This window comes from Ylistrum balloti, unplaced genomic scaffold (genome assembly GCF_031769215.1).
Source record: "Ylistrum balloti isolate Yb309-2 unplaced genomic scaffold, AGI_CSIRO_Ybal_v1 Utg370808, whole genome shotgun sequence".
Taxonomy (NCBI): Eukaryota; Metazoa; Mollusca; class Bivalvia; order Pectinida; family Pectinidae; genus Ylistrum; species Ylistrum balloti.
Window position 1 is genome coordinate 42,786 of NW_026782468.1, and position 13,610 is coordinate 56,395.

The 13,610-nt window shown below is 33.5% G+C and overlaps 1 protein-coding gene across 1 annotated transcript; it reads left to right on the forward strand.

Moving 5' to 3' along the window:
* Positions 1-3,486: 3,486 nt before the first annotated feature.
* On the forward strand, positions 3,487-10,143 carry LOC132558662 (homeobox protein rough-like). The gene is made up of 3 exons (XM_060223257.1): positions 3,487-3,841; positions 6,258-6,492; positions 10,005-10,143. Exons 1-3 carry the CDS (start codon positions 3,487-3,489, stop codon positions 10,141-10,143), a joined length of 729 nt encoding a protein of 242 aa, XP_060079240.1.
* The last annotated feature ends 3,467 nt before the right edge of the window (positions 10,144-13,610 follow it).

The window sequence follows — 13,610 nt, forward strand, 5'->3', positions numbered from 1 at the left end:
ATCATTCAAAGTAAAAGCACTCTTAGGTAATGGATATTACACTTTATCATCCAGTTATTTAGTTTTAGGGTCATTTTGTTTGAGAATGAAGCAAGGCCTTGTTAAATACCTATTCCATTTTTATCTTAAAATTGTTGTCATGAAAAGTGGTTAAAATAACTATTAAAGTTACACAGTAAAATGCTGTAATACTTTGATAAAAGTAAAATATCGTCGTGTTTACTGAAGTAATAATGAGTCTAGAATGAACAATTTTGATTGTTTTGTGGTCTATTAATGGTTAATTATATTATTTATATATATATTGATATCTGTATAAATATCACAAAATTTTCATATCTTCAGTTTGAGAGAATCTTATTTTTTCAACATTTTAATCTCATAGCAGTATCGAGTTTGTGGACAAATTTGTTTAATCGCGTTATCAACTCATGATATTTTAAAGATGCACATATTTTTCATATCTACATTATCGTCCATTTATATTATTCCGCTTAAATCACATGTTTAAAACAAGCATTTTCTTAAAATCTCTTACGTGGGACAGTATTGGACAGGTCATATTTACAGTTATAACGATAATACGAAAATACGGTTCGATCTTCCACATTTTATTTTTAAATCATTCACCGACATACTTTTAATTTCATTTCATTCATTGACGTTAGTATGAGAAAATGTTCTAAATGCTGAACAGTTAAAAGAAGATAAAGAGACAATTCATTACGGGTACATGTTACTGGTAAGGTGTAGAACTCCAATCACCAATCTCATCACCTGAGGTGTCGGCCATTATGACAGGTTCAGGCGATATCTTAAAGGAAGGCTTGTATTGGTTCAATTGTTGTTGAAATCCAAAACTAACAATTTCATTTGTTCAACATAAGTTGAAAAAAAGAAATAGTTATAATTCATAAATTACCGGTTGCAAGTCGGATGGTGCACATGCGTGTGAATCGAGATTAGAAGCAATATGGCTGACGCAACTTCAGAGACATACGTTTAACCTTTATGTTAATATGCGCCATGGAAGATGTCAGGTTTGGTAATAATTAATATATGAATGGTTATTAGAAGGCAACTTTGATTATGAATAAACCCCTTAAGGATTCATATTATGAATAACCCCCTTTAAGGACTCATATTATGAATAACCCCTTTTAAGGACTCATATTATGAATAACCCCCTTTAAGCCCACATATTCTTCCTGATTATAAAATCTGAGTTGGTTGGTGATCACTGTTGATTTTTAAAATTTTTATTCTTCACTTTATCTCTACTTACGAAATTTTCTTGTTTCGTTTATACCTACACCACAACCCCATGGAATGAAATATAACCCTTGAGGTGAATGATATACACATGTAATTTCTGTCGTGATGCGTAAACATCTGATAAACAAAGAGTCATATTGAGAATAACATTCATTTGGTTAAACAATTTGATCAGCGTTACAACTTTGGGAGTCAATTATCGAAGGATAGTCAATAATTAGACTTATCTCTTCACGTGACAATTATTGCAGTCTAGGTTAGCGCTTAGGTTTGTCTCCTCGTTTGACAAGTATCATATATAGATTTTACCATTTCGAACCAAGTGAGCTGTTTGACTTATTTTTCAGGAGAAAAATTATGTATGTATTGAGAATCATCATTACCTTTTCGGACAACAAATATCTGAGGGCAGCTTAATGTCAAGATGTAGACGTTACATGCTAAGTTTTAAGGTCAGGTTAGCGTTAAAAGAAGTAAGGTTAGCATGGAGATTTGGAATGTAGATTAAGGTGATAATTAAAAGGTTAGGTTAGCGTGAAGAATTACAGAGATCAGGTTAGCGTGAAGATCTGGAAGGAAGGTTAGCGTGAAGAGTTGAAGGAAAGGTAAGCTTGAATATTTAGAGATCAAGATAGTATGAAGCTTTAAGGATCAAGCTAGCGTGATGATTTATAGGGTATGTTAGCCTGGAAATTTGAGGGTAGGTTAGCATGAAGACATACTCATGTAGAGTAGTATCTCTTACATTACATTTCAAGTTTTATTGATAAATAAAGATATGTAAATGTCAATTATTGTAAAACTATGACTAAAAGTATATTTAAATTTTTGTTACACAAATAGATGCTTTCATCGGCACACTGAGACAATTAAGATTGGAAAAGATCTGTGGTATTTGTTCTCGTTTTTCTTTTCATTTAAAAATACCATTTAGTCTAAATTGCCATTTAATTACAAAACACTTGAAACAATCTCAGGTCCCCATTTAAATGTCCATTTATCTGTGTTACCTCAAATGTCTTTTTTATAAGAGAGTTTAAGAATTAGCGGGTGGACACTTGAGCTCTCCGATGAGAATGAAACACGTGTTTTGCAATAAAAGGTGACTATCCAATTAGTATTTCCCCGTCAAATGTGTTTTGGCCGCTAACAATTATCAAGTCCCCGTCTACAGCCTAGTATCAATAATTAACTAGCACAGCGGCTCGCTGTGTACGCACGTGCCTTTCAACTCCTAAGGAATAGCTGCCATCATGCTATTATCTCTTTTTCTTCTCATGAATATTGATAAGGAATTCGCGACAAACCTACACATGTTAAACTACACTGAACCGATATCAAGAAAATCATACAGTTCTTAAGCAGAGACGATATCGTAAATGATTATCAATTTGATTATAAGTGTTTCTTTTGAGGCTCGTGAATTCATCTTAATTTGTGAAAAAAAAGATCATTTCCTGTCACCACAACACTGATTCCCTAGTTAAATTGTGTATTGAGGAAAGAAGACGCTCGCCTTATAAATTAGCCAATTTGCTTCCCTTTTCATTGCCCTTAAACTGAGCGAACTGATCCGACTGGAGCAGGCTTGCTGGAGGCAGGCTCGACGTCGGACCAGGCGGTGTTTTCACACAATTTCACCCGGTATCAGAGGATCTTTTTGATTTGACGGCAAATTATTCTTTATCTCTGGAGGCAAAGCCTGTATTGTAACAATAAGTTTTATACACCTTGTATAATTAACCTGTGATTTGCTGCCTGAAAACAATCTGTTTAAAAGCACTCTGACTTCATGAGAAGGACTTGTTAATTTTTATAACATAGCAATAGTACTGTAAAGGTGACAGTATCACATGGTCAGGGTAGATGTGTTATCTACAGACAATGAAGACGACACTGTCGAGGATTTAATTCATTATATACAGGAAAAACTATCACTTCATAACCATTGAACTGCCGGACTCGTGTAATTTCTATGTGGGAATTTTAGAGGATATACAGTTTTCTCCCTGTTGGACTGTAACAGCCTATATTGTTATGATAAGAATGACATTTTCTACAGTTTCCGAGAACAACCACTTATAACAAAACATATGTTCACCGTGTTGTATTCCTACATGACAGGAGAAATGAGACACGTTCTGACACTTTAATAAGAGAGAGGAAAATTTTCAATAAACAACTTTCTTTAAGAGAAGAATATCATCAAGCATGTTTTCTATTCCCACTTCTTTAAAGAGTAATTTTCCAGAATCAAAAGATGACAGCGGCACTAAAAATTCGAAAAGTGAAACTCTGAAAACTATGACGCCAAAGTTACAAATAGACACTTTAAATGTAGACAACATACCACAGGCCACCCATATCGGTGGACCTTTTTCAGCATTTTCTTCTTGGAAGCCCGGAAATATTGGTGTGGACGGAGCTCGACATTTGCTACACTCGACAGGACTCGATAAGATTTCCGCCGTGGAATACCCGAAACAGTGGCTCGGGGAACATTCCCCCGTTTCCTACTCCCTAGGCACACAGGGACTCCCTATGACACCAGTGTTTGCAGGAATCAGTAAGTATTTTTCAGATAAAAGCATGTACGTGTGTATTTACTTCTACTCCTGGTTAATTCAAATTTTCTATATACTAGAGTTCTTGGGACAAATTCGATAAACCGTAACAGATTATATCGATAGAAAGCCAAAATAACATTCTCATAATACATTTCAAGGTAATACCATTTGTTTCATGCTAACCTTAAATTGTTATTCTGCAAGTTTGATATACAGACACGGCGTCTAGCGCAATTTATATTATTGTTAAATGATGCAAGAATAATTATAGAACTGTCATCAGAGGAAAAGTGTAATACTTCCATTCTCCTTTAAGGGAAAAATTGTTTGTCTTTTGTTCCTGATATATTGACGAGATCATTACAATTTTTGCTTCTTACTGCAGAATTACTGAAAAGCTTGCTTCATTCAAACTCATAATTTTGCTTCTTTCGTAAAACAAACAAAATTTGTTTCTCTCATAGAAGATATGTTACAATTTGTTTTGCGTTCGGAAAAAAAGAAATTGTGCCTTTCACAGGAAACATTGCTTACTATATTTTGCTTCTTTCGTAAAAAAAAGTCCTGTTTTTTGTCTCTAATGTAGGAAACATATTGCTTATATTTTTGTATCTTGCATAGGAAATATATTACTATAAATTTGGTTTCTTTTATAAGAAACTTATTGCTACAATTGTTGTTCCTTCTACTGGAAACAAACTGCTGATTTTTTTTATAGGAAACATATTTTACTTTTTGTTTGTTTCATGCAAAGCATATTTTATCATTTTGGTTTTTTTTTCGTTTAAAACATATCGCTACAAGTTTACTTTCTTTCATAGAAAACAATGCTACATTTTGTGTTTTTCCGACGGAATCATTGCTATAATTTCTGTATTTCCACAGGAAACATTTCTACAATTGCTTTTCCTCGCAAAGCAAAATCTGTTGTGCTGCTATGATTACCTGCCTATAAAATTGTCACTTGTTCATTTAGCGTTAACTGAGGACATGTCACCAAAGTACCATATCAAACAGAATCAAATTATTAAACTTTAAATCTTATGTATTATTTGATAGTAAATAGATGTATTCACTTTCTTGTCAGTGAGTAATTATATAAATCAATAGGATAAAACAGAAATATCCTTCATGAATATATCAAATAATAAATGGCATACTGTAGAGAAATTTATAATTCTTTGATATTTTGATTGAAATCGCAGATTTTCTCTTTCGGCTAAAAAATTGGTTATTTTAACAAGAATTTGCAATTTCCAAGGAATTGAGATCAAAAGAAAATATAACAGGTTTCAAGCTAAGAAAGCTAGATTAAACGATAGATTTTCATTAACACATTGATATGACATCAAAACTAAATAGATTATGATCTGGCACCAATTATTAGTTGTACAAAACACCAACATTTATTGCAGAAATACCATGCTGAAACAGAAAATTACATTTTGTATGATATTGGACAATAAACATATTTTCACAATACACTTTCCTCGTCATTTCTTATATCTATGTCCGTATTTTCAAAAATTCTATTAGGCATATACCATAGTTATATTTCTTTCAAAAATCAACGTCAAAATCTGATTACAAATGATGAAATGGTTATAGCTTTCAATCAATATGTATTTAGTTCGATAACCAGAAATGTTATATTTTGCTCAAATCGTTCATTAAATCGTTATGTTCCGTAACTTGCTCGGAATTGCAACAAAGTGGAATCACAAATTAAAAATAAAATATGTATTATCCAAACAATGTTATTTGGATGTTAATGCTTTACTGCTTGATCGTGAAAGGTGTGTTACGGCAATGTGAGAACAAAAACAGCCTTTGTGCAGCTTGTTTTTAGTCTTCTCATTCCAACAATACAACTTACTGATGACATCTATAAAGTTAATGTCTAATTAAATGTCCTTTGTCCAAAGTTCGTTTTTAGATATCGCACAGTAAGAAGACTTCTAGTTACCACTTAATTACAAGATTTCTAGATACCGCACAGTTACAAGATTTCCAGTTACCGCAAAGATAAACGATTTCTCAAGAACCTTAGATACCGCATAGTTACGAGATTTCTAGGTGCCTTACACTTACAAGATTTCTAGATGCTACACAGTTATACAATTTCTAGATACTGCAAAGTTATAAAATTTCTAGATACTACACAGTTATAGAATTTCTAGATACTGTACAGTTATAGAATTTCTAAATACTGCACAGTTATAGAATTTCTAGATCATGCACAGGTATAGAATTTCTAGATACTGCACAGTTATATAATTTCTAAATACTGCACAGTTATATAATTTCTAGATAATGCACAGTTAAATGATTTTCAGATACCATACAGTCATAAGAGGAAATAGAACAGCATTTTTCTCCAGTTGACTACAAACTAAAAGAGTATATTTTATTTAGTGCAGAGACGAAAAAGACGAGAGAATCGTCCTCGGAGACAGCGAACCACGTTTACGAGTGAACAAACTCTAAAACTCGAGCTAGAGTATAACAGAACAGAATACATTTCAAGACCAAGGAGATACGAACTGGCAGAAGTTTTAAACTTGTCAGAAAATCAAATCAAGATCTGGTTTCAGAATAGAAGAGCGAAGGAAAAACGCATTGAAAAAGCTCATCAGGACCAACAAATAAGGTAAGATGGCGATCCTTTTGAGTTAAAGAATACTCTAAGATATTTCAGAATAAATATCCAGAAAGGTTAAGTAAAATATAAGGGCAAAAGAAATCGACGATGATAACCATAAAAGGTTAAAAGACAATGCGAGGAAAAATCAAGACCATAGTGGCACCTTATAGATAAGGCAACTGTAGGAAATACATGTACCTGGTTCACTGTTCAAGGTTCAGGGATGTTTTGAATCAGGTCACGGTAGAAATTCTTCAGTATCACCATTATTCTATCATTCAACCCGATTTAAAAACATAAACAACACATCGAATCATAAGTTTATGGTAGAGATACTTTCTGAGGACATTTTTATAACGAACGTCTGTGGTCCTATAAAAAATCAGGTAGACGAATCGCTTAATATATATCATATTGGTAAGAAAATTATTTTAGAGATGGAAAGTAAAGTAGCCGTGTAATTGTAAATCGTACTTTGTGCGTAGGAAGTAACAAGAAAAACGAATAAGCAAGAATTCACAATTTACAACAAATCGTTCTCAAAAGACTTTCAGGATTTCCACAAGTTTGAAGACAGATGGGACAAGTAATCTGTATACATATAAAAGACTTTTTCATGAAATATTATGACCTGGTTTTAGGCTGATATGTCAACTGATGTACGGAACGGTTTACTGCGATAAGTTTATTCCATTTGTTTTACATTGAAATGTTTTAATTCATATTATGTAGTGTTTTTTTTTTAAAAAAAGAAACGATAAGTATATCCTTGCGTGACATTACTTCTTAAATCTGCTAAAACAAACCATCACACACGATTTCTTTAAATCATCTCGACATCAGTTCTTGACGGAATGTCTGTTGGTATGATTACACTATAATCTATGTGTTAGTATTTCATGAGGAGGTTTTACTTCATTTACCTTTAATTACCTTTACAGATAGGCATATTTAAGTTCCATTGATTATTTATTTAACAAAAACAAGAAGTGTAACATTATTTATGCTGATCTTGTCTATTCATTTGATGCAGTTCTTGACCAATCACCCATAGCCGTTATTGACCAATCATCCATAGCCGTTATTGACCAATCATTTATAGCCGTTATTGACCAATCATTTAAAGCCGTTTTTTATCAATCATTATTAGCCATTCTTCGCCATCCAATAGCTGTTCTTGACTAATCATCAACAGCCATTCATGACCAATTATCAATAGCCGTTCTTGACCTATCATCAATAGTCGTTCTTGACCAATCATCAATAGTCGTTCTGGACCAATCATTATTAGCCGTTATTGACCTATCATCTAGAGCCGTTCTTGCCCAATCATTGATAGGTATTATTGACCAATCATAAATAGCCGTTCTTGACCAATCATTATAAGCCGTTCTGGACCTATCATCAATAGCCGTTCTTGACCAATCATTTATATCCATTCTTGACCAATCAACAATTGCCTATCTTGAGCAATTATCAATAGCCGTTCTTCACCAGCCATCAATAGTCGTTCTTGACCAATTATCAATAGCCGTTCTTGAACTAATCATCAACAGCCATTCTTGACCAATCATTTATAGCCGTTATTGACCAATTATTTATAGCCGTTATTGACCAATCATTTATAGTCGTTTTGACCAATTATCAATAGCCATTCTTGATCTATCATCAATAGCTTTTCTTGACCAGTTATCATTAGCCATTCTTCACCAGCCATCAGTAGTCGTTCTTGTCGAATCCTTTAAAGAATTCTTGACCAATCATTTAAAGCCGTTTTTTATCAATCAATATTAGCCATTCTTCGCCATCCAATAGCTGTTCTTGACTTATCATCAACAGCCATTCATGACCAATTATCAATAGCCGTTCTTGACCTATCGTCAATAGCTGTTCTTGACCAGTTATTAGCCATTCTTCACCAGCCAACAATATCCGTTTTTGACTAATCATCAACAGCCATTCTTGACCAATCATTTACAGTCGTTATTGACCAATTATTTACAGCCGTGTTAGACCAATCATTATTAGCCGTTCTTGACCTATCATCAATACCCATTCTGGACCTATCACCAACACCCGTTCTTGACCAATCATTATTAGCCATTCTTCACCAATCATCAATAACCGTTCTTGACCAATTATTTCTAGTCGTTCTTGACCAATCATTTATAGCTGTTCTTGACCAATCATCAGTTGCCGTTCTTGACCAATCATTATTAGCTATCTTCATTATTCATCAATAGCCGTTCTTGACCAATCATTTATAGCCGTTCTTGACCAATCATCGTAAGCCGTTCTTGACCTATCGACAACAGCTATTCTTGACCAGTTATCATTAGCAATTCTTCACCATCCAACAATAGACGTTCTTGACCAAACATCAATAGCCGTTCTTGAACTAATCATTAACAACCATTCTTGACCAATCATTTTTAGCCGTTATTGACCAATCATTTATAGTCGTTTTTTACCAATCATTATTAGCCATTCTTCACCAGTCATCAATAGCCGTTCTTGAACTCATCATCAACAGCCATTCTTGACCAATCATCCATAGCCGTTATTGACCAATCATTTATAGGCGTTTTTGACCAATCATTATTAGCCATTTTTCACCAATCATTCATAGTCGTTTTGACCAATTATCAATAGCCGTTCTTGACCAATCATCGATAGCTGTTCTTGACCAATCTTCATAGCCATTCCTCACGAATTACCAATAGCCGTTCTTGACCAATCATCAATAGTCGTTCTGGACCTATCATTAATAGCCGTTCTTGACCAATCAGTTAAATCTGTTCTTGGCCATTGATAAATTTCTTGACCGATCATTATTGAGCTAACATAATCATTATCTATGAACAATCTTCTAACAATAGTTATCTCACTTTTTAAAATATCAAATCAACAATAAGATCAGTCACACAAGACAAAAATATGTACAAATGTCAACTTATATATTTTTTTACTTTATTTATTTACACAAAGAGAGAAATTGTCATCTACACAAATTTGTTTCCGATTTGCTGATTGTAAGACGAATTGTCCTTTTGCCTTTTTGACATTAGGTCATACAAAGGTTAGATATGTGCAATGATTTCGAAACACCTTGTTATATTTTACTATATCTTTATCTCATTTAAATCATTCCCTTATTCATATTTCGCCCTCGTTGCACCGATTAAAACTTTTCAGTTACAATAACATGACCACAAACATTTAATTTGTCAAATAATGAAGTATGAGTCTTTGACGTCCTTTTACATCCAAATCCAGATTTTTTATTACTTAAAATATAATTCTATCGTCTTGTTGCAAAATCGCGAAAATTTTGACCCGTGAAAACTATAAAGTATTTGAAGACATCGGTATAATATTATTATAACTTCCACTCCTGTAAAAAAAGTAAAACACATCAAAAATGCATAATAGTCAAAGTAAATGGAGTAAGGACATGGTAGTGATATGATATATGTTCAAAACTGGGTAATAATGTAATTCAATATTACCTTTTACAGAAGTAACAACATGACAAACATCGGCATGCCAGCCTTCCCTACGTCTGGACCGTACTCCATGTTCTGTGGGCCATGTGTATGGCCATATCCTCCAGGGACACTGACCAATGTTCTGGCATCACCAACGAAACCAACTTAAAAGGATATATATCGAAGCGCCATGCACTGTATTGTGTTCACATACTTAAACTCTCCTATGTTTAAGTACATTAAACATCTCAAGTATTTTTATTAACATTCGGATGTATACAGAAGAACTGCACAAGTACATTTACACAAAAATGATATCAGTGCATTAATATAAATCTAGTGCATTCATATAAGATAGTGCATTATACAAACAAAAATATTAGTACATTTCTGCAGAATAATAGTACTATAGTGTAGATACATGTATCTAGTGCATTTTATAAAAACAAAATATTCCTAGTGCATTTATACAGAGATACAGTATTAGTGTATTTCTACAGAAAATCACTATCAGTGTATTTACAAAGAACTATAGTACTAGTGCTTCTACAAAGAAATAACCGTATAAATATATTTACACGAAACTAATACTCATGCATTAATATAAATTTAATGCATTTTAACAGAAAAATAGTACTTAACGTTATACATGTACAGAAAATAAAACTAAATTATCAAAACAGAAAAATACTCAAACCAGTACTTGTAGGTAACGTGAAGACATCAAGGTGTACAAGTCGGTTATGATAAGGAGCACGTCTCCAATTTGTTCCATATCATATCAATCTGCAGTGTCCTGTGTACGGGGAAGCTGTCCAATTACTGAAAAGTAGGTAGCTGGAGGTTATTTGTCATAACTCAAAATTTTATCATTACACATAATATTTTGAGTCTAAAAAGATGAAAAAATATGAGATATAATATTTTTGATTTGTTGTTATTGTACAATGTAATTAGATTTCTGATGATTGACATTTTATACATATGTTGTGGAGCTCAGTGTTTTTTCTAGTCAATACAAAAGGAGGTTAGTTCCGTATTTGTGATTGCAAGACTAACCGGACTATAGTATGAGCTAACACGAATAGTCAAATGATAAAAATGCCAAAAAATGACATAGTTGCTTACAGAACCTGTTATACTGTGTGAGCAAGGTATATGTCCTAAATATGTGTTCATATAGAATTGACTCTATGATAATGAAGAGTGAAGTAAAGATTTCTATCAAAGTAACAGCTTTTTGTTGAGAGATTTGTTTTACAATAAAAATACATTACATGTATTAGTGTGTTGGTTGTTTTTTTCTTATTTGAGTTGAGATCTATATTGTATAGCTAACGAGTGTGTTTTCCTTTCTTCAACTTTTTGCAAAAACATTAATGCAGTCATGCTGTGACAGCAGTTTAATACAATCATGTTGTGACAGGAGTTATAGTCTGTTCTTGTTTTACCTGTGTCTTTCTCCTACCTGTTTTAGTTTAAACATATTTTTCTTGACAAAAAATCAAATCAACTTGGACTTGTTTTACCTGTGTTAATCTCCTACCTATTTTACCTGTGTTGTTCTCTTACCTATTTTACATGTGTTGTTCTCCTATCTATTTTACCTGTGATGTTCTCCTACCTATTTCACCTGTGTTGTTCTCCTACCTATTTTACCTGTGATGTTCTCTTACCTATTTTACCTGTGTTGTTCTCCTACCTATTTAACCTGTGATGTTCTCCTACCTATTTTACCTGTGATGTTCTCCTACCTATTTTACCTGTGTTGTTCTCCTACCTATTTAACCTGTGATGTTCTCCTATCTATTTAAACTGTGTTGTTCTCCTATCTATTTTACCTGTGTTGTTCTCCTATCTATTTAACCTGTGAGGTTCTCCTACCTATTTTACCTGTGTTGTTCTCCTATCTATTTTACCTGTGTTTTTCTCCTACCTATTTTACCTGTGTTGTTTTTCTACCTATTTTACCTGTGATGTTCTCCTGTCTATTTTACCTGTGTTGTTCTCCTATCTATTTTACCTGTGTTGTTCTCCTATCTATTTTACCTGTGTTGTTCTCCTACCTATTTTACCTGTGATGTTCTCCTGTCTATTTTACCTGTGTTGTTCTCTTTCCTATTTAACTTGTGTTGTTCTCCTACCTATTTTACCTGTGATGTTCTCCTATCTATTTTACCTGTGATGTTCTCCTTTCTATTTTACCTGTGTTGTTCTCTTTCCTATTTAACTTGTGTTGTTCTCCTACCTATTTAACCTGCGTTGTTCTCCTATCTATTTAACTTGTGTTGTTCTCCTACCTATTTTACCTGTGATGTTCTCCTACCTATTTTACCTGTGTTGTTCTCCTATCTATTTTACCTGTGTTGTTCTCTTTCCTATTTAACTTGTATTGTTCTCCTACCTATTTTACCTGTGATGTTCTCCTATCTATTTTACCTGTGATGTTCTCCTACCTATTTTACCTGTTTTGTTCTCTTTCCTATTTAACTTGTGTTGTTCTCCTACCTATTTTACCTGTGTTGTTCTCCTACCTATTTAACCTGCGTTGTTCTCCTACCTATTCAACCTGTGTTGTTCTCTTTCCTATTTAACCTGTGTTGTTCTCCTCCCTATTTTACCTGTATTGTTCTCTTTCCTAATTTACTTTTGTTCTCCTACCTATTTTACCTCTGTCGTTCTCCCATCTGATTTACCTGTGATGTTCTCCTACCTATTTTACCAGTTTCGTTCTCCCATCTGATTTACCTGTGATGTTCTCCGACCTATTTTACCTGTGATTTTCTCCCACCAGTTTTACCTGTCTTTCCTCTACTTGTTTGCCTGTATTAATCTCCTACGTATTTTACCTGTGTTATTATCCTACATGTTTTACCTGTGTTGTCATCCTACATGTTTTACCTGTGTTGTTCCCCTACATGTTTTACCTGTGTTGTTCCCCTACATGTTTTACCTGTATTGTTATCCTACATGTTTTACCTGTGTTGTTATCCTACATGTTTTACCTGTGTTGTTATCCTACATGTTTTACCTGTATTGTTATCCTACATGTTTTACCTGTGTTGTTATCCTACATGTTTTACCTGTGTTGTTATCCTACATGTTTTACCTGTGTTATCCTACATGTTTTACCTGTGTTGTTATCCTACATGTTTTACCTGTGTTGTTATCCTACATGTTTTACCTGTGTTATCCTACATGTTTTACCTGTGTTATCCTACATGTTTTACCTGTGTTGTTATCCTACATCTTTTACCTGTGTTGTTATCCTACATGTTTCACCTGTGTTGTTATCCTACATGTGTGTTACCTACCTGTGTTGTTATCCTACATGTTTTACCTGTGTTGTTATCCTACATGTTTTACCTGTGTTGTTATCCTACATGTTTTACCTGTGTTGTTATCCTACATGTTTTACCTGTGTTGTTATCCTACATGTTTTACCTGTGTTGTTATCCTACATGTTTTACCTGTGTTGTTATCCTACATATTTTACCTGTGTTGTTATCCTACATGTTTTACCTATGTTGTTATCCTACATGTTTTACCTGTGTTGTTATCCTACATGTTTTACCTGTGTTGTTATCCTACATGTTTTACCTGTGTTGTTATCCTACATGTTTTACCTGTGTTATC